This window comes from Aulostomus chinensis, chromosome 21, assembly GCF_037954235.1.
Source record: "Aulostomus chinensis isolate RoL2024-O1b breed Wild chromosome 21, RoL_Achi_v1.0, whole genome shotgun sequence".
NCBI classification, from domain to species: Eukaryota; Metazoa; Chordata; class Actinopteri; order Syngnathiformes; family Aulostomidae; genus Aulostomus; species Aulostomus chinensis.
In genome coordinates, this window is record NC_141340.1 from 9,271,601 (window position 1) to 9,290,490 (window position 18,890).

The 18,890-nt window shown below is 42.2% G+C and overlaps 4 protein-coding genes across 7 annotated transcripts; 2 read left to right on the forward strand and 2 right to left on the reverse strand.

The window, feature by feature from the left end:
• Nucleotides 1–361: 361 nt before the first annotated feature.
• LOC147241590 (nanos homolog 2-like) lies at nucleotides 362–1,453 on the reverse strand. Its single transcript, XM_086191522.1, has one exon. It carries the CDS (start codon nucleotides 1,174–1,176, stop codon nucleotides 694–696), a length of 483 nt encoding a protein of 160 aa, XP_086047648.1. The 5' UTR covers nucleotides 1,177–1,453; the 3' UTR covers nucleotides 362–693.
• Nucleotides 1,454–3,189: 1,736 nt separating this feature from the next.
• kpna1 (karyopherin alpha 1 (importin alpha 5)) lies at nucleotides 3,190–9,578 on the forward strand. Of its 3 annotated transcripts, none has more exons than XM_086190722.1 (14): nucleotides 3,190–3,275; nucleotides 4,084–4,217; nucleotides 4,391–4,504; nucleotides 4,830–4,929; nucleotides 5,051–5,145; nucleotides 5,257–5,388; nucleotides 5,503–5,591; nucleotides 5,689–5,788; nucleotides 5,909–6,072; nucleotides 6,443–6,521; nucleotides 6,604–6,729; nucleotides 6,817–6,944; nucleotides 7,120–7,295; nucleotides 7,386–9,577. In XM_086190722.1, exons 2-14 carry the CDS (start codon nucleotides 4,092–4,094, stop codon nucleotides 7,571–7,573), a joined length of 1,617 nt encoding a protein of 538 aa, XP_086046848.1. In that variant the 5' UTR covers nucleotides 3,190–3,275; nucleotides 4,084–4,091; the 3' UTR covers nucleotides 7,574–9,577. The 3 variants fall into 3 exon arrangements, with proteins under 3 accessions (XP_086046848.1, XP_086046847.1, XP_086046849.1); XM_086190721.1 differs by having other exon boundaries at nucleotides 3,249–3,370; nucleotides 7,386–9,578; XM_086190723.1 differs by lacking the exon at nucleotides 3,190–3,275 and adding an exon at nucleotides 3,408–3,636 and having other exon boundaries at nucleotides 7,386–9,578.
• A 489-nt stretch (nucleotides 9,579–10,067) lies between these two features.
• Nucleotides 10,068–12,751, reverse strand: fam162a (family with sequence similarity 162 member A). The gene is made up of 5 exons (XM_086190724.1): nucleotides 12,581–12,751; nucleotides 11,898–11,999; nucleotides 11,368–11,482; nucleotides 10,893–11,001; nucleotides 10,068–10,733 (listed from the first exon to the last, which is right to left on the reverse strand). Exons 1-5 carry the CDS (start codon nucleotides 12,621–12,623, stop codon nucleotides 10,617–10,619), a joined length of 486 nt encoding a protein of 161 aa, XP_086046850.1. The 5' UTR covers nucleotides 12,624–12,751; the 3' UTR covers nucleotides 10,068–10,616.
• A 342-nt stretch (nucleotides 12,752–13,093) lies between these two features.
• mix23 (mitochondrial matrix import factor 23) lies at nucleotides 13,094–16,286 on the forward strand. Of its 2 annotated transcripts, none has more exons than XM_086190726.1 (5): nucleotides 13,094–13,222; nucleotides 14,397–14,522; nucleotides 14,591–14,737; nucleotides 15,472–15,531; nucleotides 15,606–16,099. In XM_086190726.1, the coding sequence occupies exons 1-5, from the start codon at nucleotides 13,172–13,174 to the stop codon at nucleotides 15,654–15,656; spliced, it is 435 nt and encodes a 144-aa protein (XP_086046852.1). In that variant the 5' UTR covers nucleotides 13,094–13,171; the 3' UTR covers nucleotides 15,657–16,099. The 2 variants fall into 2 exon arrangements, with proteins under 2 accessions (XP_086046852.1, XP_086046853.1); XM_086190727.1 differs by having other exon boundaries at nucleotides 13,132–13,199; nucleotides 15,606–16,286.
• The last annotated feature ends 2,604 nt before the right edge of the window (nucleotides 16,287–18,890 follow it).

Sequence of the window (18,890 nt, forward strand, 5' to 3'; positions counted from 1 at the left end):
AACTACATCAGTTCATGCCTATTTGCTGAGTAGTTTCTTTACATATTGAAGTTTTACACTCAAATATCAAAAGACATATTTCAAAATGCCCTTGAATTACGTGAGGAAAATTACTTTCAAATATACCATAGACACACTGGAATAAACGGAGTGGATTTAAAAAATGATGTCTCAAAATTAACATATCAATTTTGATGGAGAAGTAGCCCTAACGAGAGTAAAAATGGGTTTTTAAGTGACATGAATTTTTATTATGTTAAAATTGAACATAAATGTGAATATAAAGAGTATACGTGCAGGTTTTTGCAAGGATATATTTTGAAATATTATTACAATTATCAGTAAAATGATATACCTCTCTTTGTTCCACTGTCAACTATTGAGCAACAACCGTTTACTTGCACATCAAGGAAACACTGCAACACCAAAACTTTTAACAATTACACAAATAGCCTTTTTTTTATTAATGTATAAAAGCAGTCAGAAATATTTTTCCAGTTTGCAGTCAGGCAAAAATCTTACAATCTTGACTCTTGGTTTGCAGAATGGCACGAACATTTATGAATAAACAACCAGTTAGAAAGTCAAACATTAAACACATCTGGATCACACATCAGAGTCTATAAAACATGAACCCACGGACGGAAACATTTAGGGAATTATTTACAGTCTCTTGGGATTTATCCTCAGCAACTACCAGAGCCGGGAGCCTGCAGGCAAAACCCTGGCAGCTTCCTGCTGCTGCGCCAGCGGGCAGTACCTACGTGTGTGGGCGTGGTCCCCGGTGGCTTCACAGATGGGACAAGTGTAGTTCCAGAGGATGGGGCAGACCACCTTCCCGTCCTCAGATTTCAATTTGTGTGATCGGTATACTCTGGAGGATTCCCCGTTGTGCTTGCAGAAGCGGCAGTAGTCTGAGGAGGTACCGTTGCAGCTGGTGTCCGACAAGCTGCTGCTGCTCACCGAACTCGTCTCCGCGGAGTCCCTGCGACTCACCCACCGGGAAACTTGGATGTGGCCCCGTTGTTGCTTCACGGGACCCTCGGTGTCTCTGCGATCCATGTCAATCCCGTCGCCCAACTTTTCCAGCATTCGTCCCAGGTTCATGTAGTCGCGCCACATGTCGAAGCATTTGCCGCCAGAGATGAGGGAGCTCTGCTTTTGCATGGAGGTCATGTTGGGAATCAAACATTCGTGCAGAAATTGAGCGCATGTTGGAGAGTCCCATATTTGTAGATTCCTGAGACGGCTCTGAAGTGCAACAATGTCGGTGGCGCTGAGACAGGCTGGCTGGGTCACGACCAGAAACTTGCGGCACACCTGGCAGGTGTTTCCAAAAATAGCCTCCTACTGCGCAGGTTGGATGGTTGCCTTTCATCTCTAAAGCCTGTAAATTTGGTTTAAGTGGTTTCAGGAGTCATAGATCCTCCTGGAATACGCCAGACTATCAGGATCTTTCATCAACTGATATAATGGTTTCACATGTCAACATTGTCACATTCATTGTGGACGATGTTCGGCCTCCATGAATGTCTGTTGAAAATAAATGCTGATTCCATTTTAATATAATAAATCGATAGTAATTCATCCATCAAAGTCTTGCTTCTGAATCATCTTTAGACCACACTTCTGAATCAGCTAAAAAAAAATACACATGAATAGAGCTTTTAAAATGATGGAGGTTAAAAGGTGAGCAATGGGTGAGGAGGAGCCTGACACCTGTTTGTGATGGGGGGGACAGACATTTTTGCATCTCCCTTGATACCTTGTCCCCCCCCCCCCTTCTGTCCCTCTCAGTAATACACAAAAACTTCACATTTTTATGCAGATTGCCATTTTATTCTGCTCGAACCTAATCAGATGATATTTCATTGATCATTCATTTTCGAGGGCTGGTGATGAAGACTGAAGTGAAGAGAGTGTCCGAAGTGGTAATTTTACTTCAGTTCAGTGTCAGCGTCATCCATACTTAACTTAAAGAACTTGCATTTTAAGGACCTTTGCTTCTTCCTCTTTTTTCTTTAACCACTCTATAGATTTTAACTGAAATATTGTAGTTTTTACTCCAGTATACTGAAGAACAGTTACTAATTACTTTGTATTATTTTCTTCGCAATATTTTGCCACAATCAATCTGAATGTAAACTAAAAATTTAAACCAAGTAGTCCATGGGCAACACCAGATTTCGGTACCACCCAAGGTGGCAAACGTTACTTATATTTTTGAATAGATACATCTCTGTAGATGAAATTTATATGATGAGCCCTTCCTGGCTGACAGCTGTGTCACAGTATCAGCTCATGAATCAACCACCCCCTAAGGTAAACTGCATGTTAGATGCCGCTGCATCCAGGTTTAGGCTCATGGTTAGGAAATTTCTCATTGTTCAATAACATTGTGCTTGCTGTCACTTTAAAGGGGGCCTCCTTAGCTTTCATTCAAACCCAATTATGAACCTTTCTGACAAATATGGGGGTCCCTGGAGCTCCTCCAACCATCACCAGCACGCACGTCTTCGCAATGTCCACCTAAACTATGTTCATTATTTTAGCCCTGTGGCATCTTGGAACACCAGGGACACAATACACAAAATACTACAATACTCCCATGACTGTAAGGTTCCAGAAAATGTATAATATACCCATATTATCTAATTGTGAGAGGTGATTGTGGGCTTTAATTTATTCCAAGTCAAATATAACCACAGAAACTAAAATTTGGTCATACGGTGGTCTTTATAGGCTGGCGAAACCTGAAATTTTGGGCTGTGGCCAGAGGCCTAAAACTTGAAGACCAATTTTTGAGAAGATGTTTCTACTTTTTAACAGAGAATTTATTCTCAAGGAAAGGAACTGCTTACTTCTTCAACAACAATGACGATTATTTGTCTTCGTTTATATATATATATACATATACAGGTATTTGTCATTGCTTACAGCTGATGACCTACCTGGTGCCAGAGGTCCTTACAAATTTCACTGTGTCACACTGTTCTCTGTCTGCCCGTTCATTTGTTTATGTATTTATTTTATGTCGCCAAGCAGCTTGTTGGTGAAATGTGAGTAATGTATGTTCAGGTCAATCAAAAATTCTTAATATATTGTATTTTGTAAGAGTATTCAATTTATTTACACAAAACGCCCCCGTAGGTGGGGTGGAGCGTAAATATCTAAGGGGGTGTCGCTTCATATCGCGCAGGCGCAGTGCAATACCGGCGACGGTTTTAAGAACTGTGGCCTAACGAAGAAGGGGATTACAGAGCCCAATTTGACAGGTCACAATCGTCTAATTACATTATATTTCTGAGAGACTCTGTGGTAACACTCCTTTTTCCGATAATTCTCCCATCGTTGATGTTAGCAACGTCTGGTAAATGCCGTTCAGTCTCGGTTTTGCCGCATCAGCTCTCGTTATATTTCAGAGCTAACGCAGCTAGCAGCCGATATTTAGCTAGCTTGCCCTCGACAGCAGATTATGCTAAGAACGGATGTGACACTAGCAGGACGAGGGTATGATGACAGTACTTTAGTACAGTGTTTTCCCGCGTTCTGTCTCGATCAAGGGAGGCAATACTCAATCCTCAGAAATATGCGCTCTATACCAACTTGACGTATCTGTACAAGCTAACCAGCTAAGTAAGCTAACGTTATTATCCTCAGATGCCCTCGTATGTTTAGCTGTATTTAGTGAGATCGATGGTGGCCTATGTACCTAAGTCACTTCAGCTGCAGTTGAAGCTTCAGTCACCTTGTAGGTAGTTTAATTAATGTGTTCGGAAGAGGTGTTTATGTATATTTCAATGTGAAGACTGTAACGCGTGGTGCTGCTTCTCTACGCTGGTTTACATAGCATTTGTAATAAATCAGCAAATCCTGAAACACATTCATTTAATCAGGACATTATCATTTTTGAATGGAGGACTTAATGCTTGCTATTGTGTGGTGCTAAATGGTGAACCTGTGAGACTGATGTCATGGTTGATCAGGATAATGTAGATGAATATGTTAAACGTATTCACTCTGGTTTGTTTAAGGCTGTGTAACTAGCACGTACTTGATAGGAATATTTATGCTTCTTCTCAGGCTACACAATGAGTCAGGGTAAGGACAATGCACGACTTAAGAGCTACAAGAACAAGTCTCTCAACACAGATGAGATGAGAAGAAGGAGGGAAGAGGAAGGTCTGCAGCTTCGCAAACAGAAGAAGGATGAACAGGTAAGGGTTGAATAATCCAGACCTCCTCAGCTGTGCTGGTTTCTGTTGGCTTTAGTGTGGAAGAAGGTAAAATGAAGGAATTTTGACTACTGTAAAAAAAACTAATAACCTGATTTAGTCTTAAATCACTTATAAAGATGGTAATCATGTATTTATATACTGTCAAATTCCAGCTGTTTAAGAGGAGGAATGTTGCCACTGTGGAGGATGAGGCTGCCCTGGAAGAGGACAGAATGGCCGATAGCGGCTACCTGGAGTCCCAGGCTAACAACATGGACCCACTCATGGTGAGAGAGAGTAAACAAATACAATGATTTTAATACATTGGAGAAAAAAAATCATGCTTACAGAGCCATAACAACAAGAATTGTAAAATTACTGCCCCACCTTCGAGGCTGTCACAGTATGCACAGTTGTAGTTTGATATCTGCAGATTGTTGCTAGGTGGTGTTCGCCACTCAGCAGGTAGGGAAAAACTGATTAGATTTGGGAACTCCCTGCACTAAAGCTCTCACCCCCGGAGGTGACACATTGTGCACAAACATAATCAGTCATTGATTTCATTGATCATCAGCCCCAGTCTCAACACCATTTAATCCCTCTTCCTTGCAGGGTGGGGTGATCTCTGAAGACATGACTCAAATGATCTTCTCCAGTTCTCCTGAGCAGCAGCTAATAGGTACTCAGCGCTTTAGGAAACTCCTTTCTAAAGGTAAGGAGCCCGTGTTTATTTGGATTTAGGCAAATGTTGTGATCTTTCCTGTAATGCCGTATTCAGTATGGTTATGTTAATTTCTGCCACTTTACTAATTTCTACTTAATGTATCGCACAGAACCCAATCCACCCATCGATGAAGTCATTGCCACTCCGGGGGTGGTGGAGCGCTTCGTTGAGTTCCTGAGGAGGAGAGAAAATTGCACATTGCAGGTACATTTCCTACAAGTCTAAGTGCACAACATAATGTTTTTTTTTATGTGCGCTGAAAAACACAAGGAAATAAATTAATATAATTCATTTGTATTTTGAATCTTATTTCAGTTCGAGGCTGCATGGGTATTGACCAACATTGCGTCAGGTACATCCCACCAGACGCGGGTGGTTATCCAGGCTGGAGCTGTGCCCATTTTCATAGAGATGCTCAGCTCTGATTTTGAAGATGTACAAGAGCAGGTAAGAAGGATTTATCATCACTGCACCCTGTTAGCTAGTTGTAGCCTCTCTCTGAAGGAGTTTTTTTGTGTGTTTTTAAATTCGTCTGACCTGAATAATTGCTTTGGCCCTCAGGCAGTGTGGGCGCTGGGTAACATAGCAGGAGACAGCACAGAATGCAGAGACTTTGTCATAGACTGCAACATTCTGCCCTCCCTGGTGCAGTAAGTAACAAATCTTGGAGTGCAGAGTATTCCTGTACACATAGATTACAGTTTTAACATTGTGTATCCTCAATACATTATAAAACCCATCTCGCAGGTTATTGGCTAAGCAGAATCGTCTCACAATGATGAGGAACGCAGTGTGGGCGTTGTCAAACCTGTGCAGAGGAAAGAACCCACCCCCCGACTTCACTAAGGTCATTTGGCAAGATTGACATATCAAGATTACACCTTCACGTTGCTTACACACCTCTTAAGGTTACAAGCTGTGTGAACCTACGTCTTCTGTCTCCTCCTCTCTTTGTCCACCGGTGCAGGTGTCCCCATGTCTTAGTGTGCTCTCCTGGCTGCTGTTTGTCAATGACACAGACATCATGGCTGATGCATGCTGGGCGCTCTCCTACCTATCCGACGGCCCCAATGACAAAATCCAGGCTGTTATTGACTCTGGAGTTTGTCGCAGGCTGGTGGAGTTACTGATGTAAGTCTTAGTGTTACAGGAGTTTAAATTACAATATCTTATCATTTAACTGGGTTTTTTTTCACAGCAAATATAATAGGCACAAACTTCATTCTATTCATGCAGACAGTGTTTTAGGCAGTCATTACAGCTAAGCTAACTAGCAGTCAGTCGTTCGGCGTCTGTCTGGAGCTTCTCATTGTATGCAGAAACAAAGGATGGGGATCTGTCTCTCAGGCACTAAAAAGGATGAACATTGTGTGTATTTAACCCAAAGTTTGTGTCGTTGTTGTTGTTTTTTTAAGCAAGGGCATAAATTGAAACATTTAAGGCTTTAGAAAAAGAAAAAAAACCCACGAGTGTTAAACTTCTATCGGGAACTTTGTTTCAGGCACTCTGATTATAAGGTGGTATCTCCTGCGCTGAGGGCTGTTGGTAACATAGTCACCGGTGATGATTTACAGACACAGGTAACATCAATACACACCTAAAGTGATTCTTTCTATGCACAGCGTGGTTAAAAGTGCTTGACTGTGGTGTCTTTGGTTCTAGGTGATCCTAAACTGTTCAGCACTGCAGTCCCTGCTGCACCTTCTGAGCAGCCCCAAAGAGTCCATCAAGAAGGAAGCCTGCTGGACAATCTCAAACATCACTGCAGGGAATCGAGCACAGATACAGGTGTGTGGCGTCCCACATTGTGAAAAATGTTTACTCCCAGAGTTCAGCAAGTCAGCTTTTCTTATCTCTTTCTCTCACTCTGGTAAGATGGTGATTGAGGCCGGCCTTCTGCCTCCTCTTATCACCATCCTGCAAGTAGCAGAGTTTCGAACAAGGAAGGAGGCAGCCTGGGCCATCACCAACGCCACCTCAGGGGGCTCCGCAGAGCAGATCAGGTCACACCTTGTTCCTTGGTTATTATTTGAGACTGCATTTTCAAAGTAAACCATGGGATTTGGGAAATGAGATGTTTCACTCAGTGACAAAGATATTCATTTTTAAAACTGTAGAACAACCATTTTTTGACATGTACGAAACAATCTTTTTTTTTTAATATATTGCGCCCTACAGGCACCTCGTGGAACTCGGCTGCATTAAACCCCTGTGCGACCTTCTCACGCTTATGGACTCCAAAATCGTGCAGGTTGCTCTAAATGGCATTGAGAACATCCTGCGACTGGGTGAGCTGGAGGCTAAGAGGGGCGGAGGCATCAACCCCTACTGTGCACTCATTGAAGAGGCCTATGGTGAGGAGGACACGCTTGCTGAATGATGAGCCACGACATACCAACCCTGTGTTGACTGTTAACCTCCATCTTGAACTCCTTCCGTCTCAGGTCTGGACAAGCTGGAGTTCCTGCAGGGCCACGAGAACCAGGATATCTACCAGAAAGCTTACGACCTGATCGAGCGCTACTTCAACACGGATGAAGAGGACGCGTCTCTGGCTCCGGCCGTGGATCTGCAGCAGCAGCAGTTCCTCTTCCAGCAGTGCGAGGCTCCGATGGAAGGCTTCCAGCTATAATACTCGATCCTCCGTGCTCCAACTTCATCCTCAGCTCTGCTCATTTCTCTCTCTCACTCCTCCCGCCGCCGTGACCATGGGCGACAACAACCCCCTAGGCTCCCTTCCCTCCCTTCCTTCTCGTTGTCGGAGAGATTGATTAAATCATCATGATCATGGAAGTTTAAAATTACCGGAGCACGTGTGTGTGCACACATCCAGCGTGGGTCCAGTTCTGCAGTCTTGTCAGCCAGTTTGTGAAGGTTTCACTCATCATTCTGTCCTGCACTGAGCTCACCTCTGCATCTGTTCCTCAGTACCCGAACCCCCTAAACCGCCATCCCAGGCCTCAGTATCTCCTAAAAATTGTCCCTGTAACACTATTCCCATCTTGATTTCTGGATTTCCCCCTCAGCTCATCCCAAATTTGATTGCCGACCACCAACTCTTATGTGGGATATCATAGGACTGCATAGATTGTCTGATTGAAGCATTACTGACTCGCAAGACAGAAAATTAATATTTTACTACCTACCCTCCCACACACAGACACACACACACACACACACACAAAACACAGACACACATGGAGAAGAATGATCTAACCTTAACCACTGGACTGACAGCTGTGGTCACACGACTGAGCCTGCCACACGGGGGCCGCGTGGCCAGTCCCAACCCAAGTACTCAACTGACCTGTACGAAAGGCACTTAAACGACTCAAATACAGAGGCGAACGTCCTCACCCTCTCGTCATCGGACAAGTGACCACAGATGGACAAATTAGGAACTTGACTGTGTTGCTGAGGGGTGGAGCTTGTCAATGACAAACCAGGCTGCTTTCGCTCCCTCCTGGATCTCATGTCATGCATTCCTCCATCCAGTAATGGGACTCTCTCTCCACCTGCTCAGGCTCCATCCTGTAGAGTTTTTTGACTGCCTCCTGCCTCTGGTGTGACGTGAATAATCCCACTGAATGATGGGAAATTGCAGTCTTCCCTCGCACTGAGACAGTTGGATAGACTTGGACGTGACAACAACAACAACAAAAAAAAAAGACTATATTTAACCCTGGAAACTGTCCAGCAGCAGACCAGCGGGGATTTTTTTATTATCTTAACCATAATTTCATTTCATTCGCAGCACTTTAGTTCAGGACTGATGCCAGCTCATCGAGAACATACAGTAGTTTTTACATTAACTATTTAACTGGTTGATGACACGGCTCTTCCCTTCTCAGGAAGCCAGGTGTAGTAAAGAGGTGTGGTCTATGTCTTCGGACCCTTCTGCTATGACAAAGGTTTACACCGTCAACTTTAGGGACTCCAGCAAACTGTTAGCACACTAATTTGAATCAGACAGAGCACCTCAACTCTACCAATCCGACTGGAAAATTGGCCACGTCAGCTGTTAGCAGTCAATCATGACTTCCCAAAACCATGTTCAGGTAGACATTGTCTAATTTGATCCTGCCAAATTATCCAACAGATTGAATCCGTTTTGGGGTCTGATGCTGTTATCTTTTAGGTCTTTATTTTTTGTGGTTATGGGCTAGCATCTTTCATGTTGCTGATGGTGCCATAAGTCTACAGAAATCCTTCCAGATAGTTCAAACAAAATCCAGAATAAACTTGAAAATACTGGTGTTCACCCTAGTTAGTTCAACTGAATGTTTACCGAGTTCTCTACATTGCTTACTTTTGTCTGAATCTCAGTGAGAGATGGCCAGCTCTACATGTTCATTACTGTTTGTTGTCTTGAGTTTGTGCAACTGTCCCCTGTTATGCCATTTGCATAAAAGCCGTTTCATGAAACTTTGTAGTCAGTTTCATTGTAGTTGGTCAACAGCAGATTAACTACGGAGGCCTGGAGTGGCCATTGAGGTTTTGTTTTGTTTTTTTTGCATCAGGCCAGAGAAAAAGTTCAGACTACAAAATAGAGATTGTCCCCTCAATATAATTATTTTTTAACCACAAGATAGAACTTACTTCAGCGTAAAATAAAACTGACAGAAAAAGTTAGACCTTGTAGCAAATCGAACAATTTATAATTTGTGGCCTTAATAACTACGTTGGGAGCAGGGTTTTTTTCCTGGCTTCAAAACATTTCTTCAGCAGCCACGAGATAAAACCCATTCTCTAAATTGAGTTACTTGAGGGCATGGATAGAAATTTGTTCCCTCAATGTAATTTATGGTCATAAGATATAACTTATTTAAAAATAAAAAAGTAACTTGAGTGAGTAGGTTATATCTTGTGGCCTCTATTTTTTTTTTTCCTTTGTGGCCTCAAAAAGTATCTATGGCCACAGGATTGAACAAAAATATAAAATAACTCAATTTTAGTTAGAAATTTAGTCTCCTGACTTCAAAGTAATTTTTTTTTCCCCACTCAAAACTATTGTACAGCAAATTCATGTTAATGACTAAACTAAAACTTCATAACTAGTGGGACTAAAACTACATAAAGCAAGAAGTATGAGTACTGAAGATACCACTTACCACATGACACGCATATCAGAAGTCAACTATTACTTTATTAAACTTGCTGACTTTGGTTCTGCCTATATACAAACAGATGTGTAATTACATGTAAATCAGGACAAGACATTCTTGGTATAAGAAACAGAGGAAACCCTTCGGGGCTCAGGCTTTCCTCTTTCTCTAGGTGAGTTAAAAACCAGGATCACTACGGCCTTTCTGTTGGAGAGGTATGTGCTGGGAAAGAAGTCCGTTCTTGTCCGAGAATGATGTTCATCCTACACAAAGATATAAGTTGAAGTCATCTCTGCTGATAACTGCGCCTGGTACCTCAAAAAAAAAAAAAAACCCTGCATCTTTATCTTCATAAATCCCCGCAAAGGATAAAACAATGCATGTCTCTTAAAGTATCCATAATCGTGTTCAACCGTCAAACCTGCTGGTTGCCATGGTGATGTTAGACTATTACTGAAATCTTTAGCCGGCTGGTGCTACCCTCAAAAAGGACTGTGATGAATACAGCAGGAAGAGTGACACTACTGGCCCAGTATTTGAGGGAAACAATGGTTGGGTAGGAGCTGTTCATCACTGAGCCTTGCCAGACAGCGCCAGAGAAGCCTCCCTCTCCTTTTGGAGTTCCTCTCTCCATTTAGCCCTCTTCTCCATATTTAGATTGGTCAGGGATTGTTGATCGTGGGCAGCCTGCAACATTGACAATGTTTGAACAGAACAGCAGAAACTTTTACCAGAACAATTGTAAAGGACAGGTTCTTTTTCATTCTAGGTGTTCCATCCAGCAACTGTCCAACCCAGAGTTGAACAATGCATATCAACTCAAAGCACTCCTCTATTGTCACTCACCTGTCTGCCTAGGAAAATCATCAAAAAGCAGGCTCCTATTGTGGCCGCCATCATCACAAAACAGATTTTCACTCTCAGTTTGTTTCTGGCAGCCTCAACCATTTCAAACCTGTGACACAAACAAGGGTGCAAACACTCATCAGCTGATGAGAAATCTATGCCAGTTCAGACTGTCAGCTCTAAAAACCCACTTGATGTGGGGTCTGGGTTCCTGGTGGGGCACTGTCTGGAGGGTCTGCTGTTTGTATGCGTGACAGTCAGGTTTTTGTTTTTTTTGTTTTTTATCAAAGCAGCACATCAAATGCGATCTCCGCCCTGATGTCAGTAATTACCACCAGTTGTCTTGCAGGAGCAGCCACCCACAGTAGCGCCAGTTTTAGCTAGCTCTGTTCCTGTAATGTCAATTAACTTAATCAAGCAAAAGAGCCAATCAGACTCCAGGGAGGTCTGGTATAAACAGGAAGACCCTACTTACGACACAAGCTCTGGTATCTCATCTGTACTTTTAAATCGTCCCGACCAAACCAAAGCCTTCTTGTCCAGCTTGGAGGGCCGGGTGCCTGGGATTTTGAACCCTAAACGCTGAGATGCTGCAGGAAAAAACATAGCACACAGCAATAAACTATACAAATCTGTCCAAAACAAACAGCAGAGAAGCTAACATTCACAAGCCAAGTCATTAGCTGCATCACCCTAATCTGTGACCCCTATTTCCTGTGTCCCTTCTTCCTTTGGGAAGCTTTCACACGCTATCTATGACAAAAAACATTTTGAGAAGAAAAAAAACATTGAGTGAAATTCATTTAATAATGTAAAAACCCATTTAATTTATCTCCTTTAATTACAATCCTTCAATCCAGATTAAAGGAAAACATTACTTTGACAGGGTTGTATAAGAAAAATCAACCAAGGACAACCTTGGAACACTCAGTCAGTCATTCATTCACGTGTAAAAATATGTTATGAGTGATTAAGTTCTGTGATTTAATTAGATCAAATCTCTACCTGGTGGTGGGACTGCAGGTGGAGGATCTGCTTTGACCTCCTGCGGTTTGTTGCACATCCTTCTGTAGCTCCATGTCTCACTAACGTGCCTGCACCTCTGACCTGCTCAAAACCGGTAAAAGACGGCAGAAATACCACAATTAGTCCATGGAAACTTAATTAATTAACAACCGTAATTGGAGTAACTATTAAAAGCTCGTCTACCACTTAAAGAAAAAAAAACAATAAAAAAAACAGTGTAATTTGACTTTGGGCTGGTAGTTGCACAAGCTTTTTCAATAAATCAGCTACCATTTTTAAGCATCTCGCAGCTTGACCAGAAAAGTGAAAGGAATTTCAAAGTGTCCCAAAATGAATAATTCAAAAATCACACGTAACTTTACAATAACAAATATATACATGGTTCCGATGTTTGTAACGCTTTAAAACAGGTTGCATACTGTTGCAACACATTTCACAATCCTAACAGAAACGTCAATGTACCTTTCATAGTCATTTAAAAACTAGCAGCAGCCCAATCAGGGGAAAAAAGCATCAATAATTGTCAAATATGTTAGCCAAGTTATGTAACGTTGCCCTGACACATGCAGCTGCTAATACCCCGTTCACAAAGACGAGTTGGAAAAGGTGTGTCAGCCTGGCAAATACCAATCGAGGTGTACATTTTAGATACTAATACGTACCTAAGATGTTGCGAATGGAAAAACGAGACGTTATGAAATTCATGTCGTGTTTACTTCCTAATCAAATATTCAATAAATAAATCAAGCCGTCTAGCCGTGCTCCATGAAAACACAGCACCTCCTCTTCGGCTGCTGAAAGTCAACTAGCCATAATAGTGTCGCTGTGTTGCAAAATGCCTAAAAGGATCCTACGTCAGAAGTAGAGGAGCCCGCATCGTATGCCTGATGAAAAAATACAGGTATTGTACCGCTTCCACTTGAATTACATGTAGTCGCTGTGACAGTAGTTTTAGTTATTTTGTGGTACTTTTATTTTTATCATTACATAAGAACTAGTGTGGGTTAGACCTGGGGATATATATACGCGGTGAAAGGTAGCGTTCCATGTCAGGTTATATAACGCTAAAAGTTGAGACTGTTGATATATTAAAACCATGTGCGTTTTCGACCAAGATGTCCCGAGTTCCGAAATTAATCCGTTGACACCGAAAATCTAAATAAGAACTATGTCATTGGGTTGTTAAATTTACAGAAGGCACTTTCTTGGACAGCCTCCTCGCGCTTGCGCTGGAGAGGACCCTGCAATCCACTATGGCGGCGCCCGGTGGAACTTTAAACTGTGAGGACTTTTCATTGTTTCAGGTAATTTGAACGAAGGATTCTGTAATGCATGCAAAACCTTTCACGCAATTAAAGCGAGCCTAAACACAAAAACCCGCGTTTTCGGAGCCTTGGCGGCGTGTTTCGCATATACTCCCCCTAGAGCAGAGTGACCCCTCCTGATAATGCAGTTCACACTGCTCAGAAGGAGTTTCAACAGGCTACCAGATCAATTCCCTTCTCTTCAGGATATGTCAAACAGTTGTCTCTTGGGTCACGAGTAGACGTGTTTACATTAAGTCTCTCTTTGTATAAATTTGAAATTATATCAGGATGTTTTCATTGAGTGAATTATGGAAGTTGTGCAATGTACTTGCATAACCTAAAGTTATCTTCATATGTAAACTTGGTGGAGGAACTAAACCTTGACCTCTCCCCTCTACTCTCCTTTCATATTCATTGAGAAAAGGTCTGTCCACAGTGACTTGAAAGACAGAAACAACGCTCTCGGGTGCAGAGGGAGTAAACCGAAATACTTTATCTGCAAGAAAAAAATGCAAAGAGATTAGTTTCTGTGATACATGATGATTGAAATTGGAGAGGGCCAACCTTGGTCTGATGGCAATGGTGGCTTGGATCAGCCTCATACAACTACACGTGTGAGATGGCCTTGTGAGTAGGCCTTTTATTGCCAGAAAACCTGGTGGAACGATGTGGGGGTGAAACTATTAGGTTGCAAACAATCTTAGGGAATTAAAAGGAATAAAGTGCATGTTGATGTAGTTTATACTCTCTTATACATGCATAAATGTAAACTTTATTTTGATGAGCAGGCACATATTAAAATGACAATTCTAACTCTGTTTATCTGTGAATAGAATTTAAATATCCTCAAAACCCCTGCTGTAGAGTTCAGGATGCTAATAATCTGTGCTTGTGATGGAAGACTGCCCAATCAAATACAGCTAGTATAGATTACCCCTAAAATGTCCAGTTTACTCTGCGAGTTCTGACTAATTTGAATGGAAAGTTTCCAACTCTTGCATCAACAAAAAAGGAGAAAATTCCCAACTTTACCATTGAGCATTTCAGAGACTTTAAGAACTTTTACCACTCTGAATAATGATTGAAATGTTTGGCATTTGATTTTCTTTCTAGCTTACATTAATTTCTTGAATGATGCTTCTGACTGTCACTGTGTGTGTGTGTGTCTCAGGAGGTCCTGAAGGCCATGCGTACCATAGATGACCGCATCATCCATTCCCTGAATACGACTGTGCCCACAGTCTCCTTCTCAGGCAAAGTGGATGCGACACAAACATGCAAACAGCTCTACGAATCAGTGAGTGTGACCATTACAACTGAGTCTCTGTTTGACTTCCCGTCTCATGTTGTCCGTGTGCTCCACAGTTGATGGAGGCCCACCTGAGCAGAGACAAAGCTATCAAGGCCTGTATAGCCCAAACGTCTGAGACGGTGGGAAATTTACGTGAAGAGAGAGCGAAGGACAAGGACAACCTGGTGCTCATCAAACAGCTCAGAAAGGAGCAGACCAAAGTAATTCATCTGTCTAATAACTCATCTGTAAAAGCAAAGCTAGCCATTGTTCTTAGCTTTGTCTACATATTGTTGCTCCTCAGGATGTGGGTAAATGTTAAATCCACAATTTGCCAGTGGTTCATCTCGTTTGCCACCATTATGAGTCAAACAAGTAATGAAATGTCTGTCTGTTTAAGCACCATTTCTTTAATAGAAAGTAAAAAGAATTTGTTGATAAGTTTGGAGGAGAAACAGGGACTTTTGGTCACTGGAAAAGTTCAGTCTAAGTCAACATTGAGACTCTGCAAGTACTCAAAGTTCATTTCAAATCACAATTTTGGCTTCCAAAGAAGAAGACAGAACAAACTGAGGTAAACGATTATTGTGCAGTGTTCCATTTCGCAACGACTGTAATTTGTTTTCTCCTGGTGTTAAAAAGCCAGTGAACCCTCGTTCTTTCTTGCTATGAAAAAAAAAAAAGTAAGATGTGGGACCTGGGTTAAAAAAGTCAATTAGATTGCATCATGGGAAATGTAGGACCCAATGTTTTTGGAGCTTAACCATGAAATTCCAGCTTGTCTTTGTAAGATTTTTCAACATTGTGTTATTGATTTGCCTCTTGGGAGTGTTAGCTATGTTTACAGGGCTGCAATTGAGAAATATCTATCTACACATATATTAGTTTTATATTGAACATTCCATCGTCTAAATCTCACCGCTTGGTTCATTAATGGCATCTTCCTCTCCTCCAGTTAAAGCTTATGCAGTCAGAGCTGAATGTTGAAGAAGTTGTCAACGACCGAAGTCTGAAGGTTTGTGTACTGTTGCTAATCCCACAATGTCCTGATTGATGTTTTTAACAATGATGTGACTCATTTTACTCCAGGTTTTCCGTGAACGCTGCAGGATCCACTACACGCCTCCTACAGCGAAGTGATGAGAGGCCTTGAATCAAGACTGGAGCTGAAACAGAGACGTGCCACTGCCTCCGTCGGCGCGTCAACCTCGCCACTCTGACCTCCTCTTCACCACACGTACTTGTTCTTTGCGATTATTGTCTCGTCTCTCACAGCCGCTGTAAAACAGTCATCCGTGTGTTTCAGTAATGGGAAAAATTGTACAAAAAAAAACACAAACAGTTTTTTAAGATGATAATGAAATGTTTTCAAGTGAAGTGTGTTGTCCTTGATTTCATGAGACGAGATGTCTTTCTGTTCCTCCTCTCTTTGACAACCAAGAGGTAACGGACAATAAGAACAGCAGTTTGTTCTTACAGACAGGAAGACTGACTGTTATTTGTAACTTCTTTCTCCTGACACTTGTGGTGTAACTTTTGTAACATTAAAGTTTTTGAAAGTCTGGGTGATTGACAGTGACAATAAATGTCAGGAGGAAGGAGTTACAAATGACCTTAAGAACCGTATTCCAACGTATTCCATCAATGACAACATTCACAGCTCCTGCTAGCCAAGCACATCAGAGATGTGGGAGGCCCCTGTAATAGAACCTGAAGATCCACAGCAGCCTCAGGAAGGAAGCCATGAACTGGCAAAAAAACAAAGAAAAAAACCTGCTCTTTGATCAGACTGATGTGATTCATCTTCTGAACACTAGAGGCGCCGAACCACCAGAAAATATCAGGTGTCACAATAAAAATAAAAAAAACTGAAATGGTAATCATGAAGGATAGTAAAATCCCCCAAAAAACCAAAGTTCATCAATTTATGAAAGGTGCTAAAACACTGGTTTTGTTCTTTAAATGTCCGTTAGTTGAGGGAAGTTGTCGAGCTCACAACAAAAGGTTTCACAAAAGACAATACAATCTGCCGGTGCACTCTTTATTATTTCTGTACAAATCAGGACATTCACCTCTCACCAAACTGTAAAGAGGCCCACAAACTGAATTTGTCTTAAGAATGAAACACTGATTACAACATCTTAACTCCTTGACGATGAAGAGCCAGCAGGAACAGGCTGGATGCATCAGAAAGGTACCAGAGGGTCGTCTTTGCCCTTCTCCTGCAAACGGACAAATATTAAGTCTCCCTGAAGGCTTTGGAAGACAAGCAGGTGAAGGTAATGTTGTCCTCCCACATGAACCTGCAGGAAAGGCAAAGAAAGATCAATTCAGAGGGCTTGTCTGTCTGTCTGTCTGTCTGCCTGTCTCTCTCTCTCTCAGAAATATCAACAGTTATTACCTTGATCAGGTAATTGATTCCTTCAACAACCTGACTCCTGTATGCTTCTGCTTTGAATTCTCCATACTTCTGCTGCTGCTTCTCCTCTACTTGGCTTTTCACCTGTGAAAATGAGATGATAATGAATCAGGACTGAAAATCAAATGTTTGGTCATGTTGTAACTCCTTTCTCCTGACATTTATTGTCACTGTCAATCACCCAGGCTTGCAAAAACTTGAATAATAGTCAGTCTTAACTTCCTGTCTATAAGAACAAACTGTTGTTCTTATTGTCTGTTACCTCTTGGACCTCTTGAACCGTAATCAGCAGATTATGCATGTATGAACAACGTTGTTACTTTCTTGTGAAAAAGGATGCAGTTGACCTGGAATTATAGAAGGAAGATCAACCACCGTCACAGGGTCAGTGTTTGCCAGCGGGTCACAGAGATTCCAGTATATAAAACACTGAAACTGAGCAGGTGAACCCAGGTGGCTGGCTTCAACCATCTTGTCACAATGTCTAGGATTTGAGGAGGATTCACTGAGACCAGGGCTGCCGACTGGGAAATTCTGGTGATTTCTGATCAGGTAAAATTGACCTGTGAGTAGTTAAGCTGGGGGCCAGGGGAGGATGGGTAGTGTGACTGGTCATCACTCCGGGACCCACCAACTGGAGGGCGTTGTGGTTCAGGGTCGAAACACCCGATGATAGATTTTCTCCGAGCCATTCGCTGTCGTCACTGCCCAAGGGACTGAGAAAGGGAGCATGTGGCTGTATTCAATAGGTGGAGGAGTCCATAGTTTCATTGATATTATGAGTGAGACTGGTTTCAGGTCCTAACCTACCTGTAACATCCTTTTATTTTTATTCAAAATTAAGAGCATTGATGCATGCATGTGGGGTCCCATGAGGACAGATTCCACTAACCTACTCCCTTGATAAGTTTATATCATCACCCAGAAAGGATGGTCTCGTTTCTTGTCTGTACAAGAAACTCCAGCAAGGTATGAGTGTGTTAATGGGCATAGTTACAGCGTGGAGAATCGACCTGAAACTTCATGTACAAGATATAGATTGGGAAAGGGTCTGTAATAACATCGATGTCACATATACGGCGCGTACATCTGTCTCACCTCCAGTACTTACAGCAACCAACTGTCACGATCCCTGTCTCGTGCTTCCTGTTTTATTTTGTAGTCATGTCCTGTCTTCCTGACCTCCCTCCTGTGATTACCTTGTGTGTCTCACCTGGGTGATTGCACCACCTGTGTCTTGTTTTCCCTCATGTATTTAACCTCTGTGCTTCCCCTGCTCGGTGTGGGTCCATTGGCGTTTGTTACCTATTGTTGCGTGTTGTCATGTTATCCGTCTCAAGTCAAATCTCCAGTCGTCAAGTCTCCAGTCTACTTCCCTACTTCCTCCACTACACGTGACACCAACTGATTAACTGTCAACTTAAACATGGGTATTATTACCTGTCCATTCCTCCTTTTTCTTCTGCTTATTCCTGCTTAGGGTCGGGGGGGCTGGAGCCTGGTACAATTACCTATCACCGTGTAAATGCTGTCAACTTAGAATAACTGCAACTCCAATTTGTGCTTTGTGCACTGTTGATGTGGTGGGAACTGATGTCCATACAGTATGGGAGTGCCCAGCAGTTAAGGCCTCTTGGAAACAGGTCATCACAATAACTTCAAATATTGTGTTGTTAAACGATGACGCCACTCTGAAACGAACTAAGCATGAAAGATTCTTATTCAGTGGGTTATCAGTTGCAAAAAAGATGTTGGTCATGAGATTGAAACCTCCACACACACACACTGGACATTCAACAGTAGCATTGCTCATTTTTAGATGTACTCTCATTCGGTCTATCTATATCTATATTTACACACATGTACACACATATTTACTCATATACACGATGATGATAAGAGCAGGAGAGGAGAGAGGGAAAGGGAGGCTCAGTCACAAACAGGGAGGTTAGTGG

Bases quoted from the DNA above. Each gene is read 5' to 3' on its own strand.
- LOC147241590 (XM_086191522.1), bottom strand. From the start codon at position 1,176: ATGACCTCCATGCAAAAGCAGAGCTCCCTCATCTCTGGCGGCAAATGC.
- mix23 (XM_086190726.1), top strand. From the start codon at position 13,172: ATGGCGGCGCCCGGTGGAACTTTAAACTGTGAGGACTTTTCATTGTTT. The intron at 13,223-14,396 runs GTAATTTGAACG...TGTGTGTCTCAG, and splicing joins AGGACTTTTCATTGTTTCAG to GAGGTCCTGAAGGCCATGCG. The intron at 14,738-15,471 runs GTAATTCATCTG...CCTCTCCTCCAG, and splicing joins TCAGAAAGGAGCAGACCAAA to TTAAAGCTTATGCAGTCAGA.
- kpna1 (XM_086190721.1), top strand. The intron at 4,505-4,829 runs GTGAGAGAGAGT...TCTTCCTTGCAG, and splicing joins ACAACATGGACCCACTCATG to GGTGGGGTGATCTCTGAAGA. The intron at 5,146-5,256 runs GTACATTTCCTA...ATCTTATTTCAG, and splicing joins GAGAAAATTGCACATTGCAG to TTCGAGGCTGCATGGGTATT.
- fam162a (XM_086190724.1), bottom strand. From the start codon at position 12,623: ATGAATTTCATAACGTCTCGTTTTTCCATTCGCAACATCTTAG. The intron at 12,000-12,580 runs GTACGTATTAGT...GGTTTTGAGCAG, and splicing joins TTCCATTCGCAACATCTTAG to GTCAGAGGTGCAGGCACGTT. The intron at 11,002-11,367 runs GTAAGTAGGGTC...TTTGTGTCACAG, and splicing joins GAGATACCAGAGCTTGTGTC to GTTTGAAATGGTTGAGGCTG.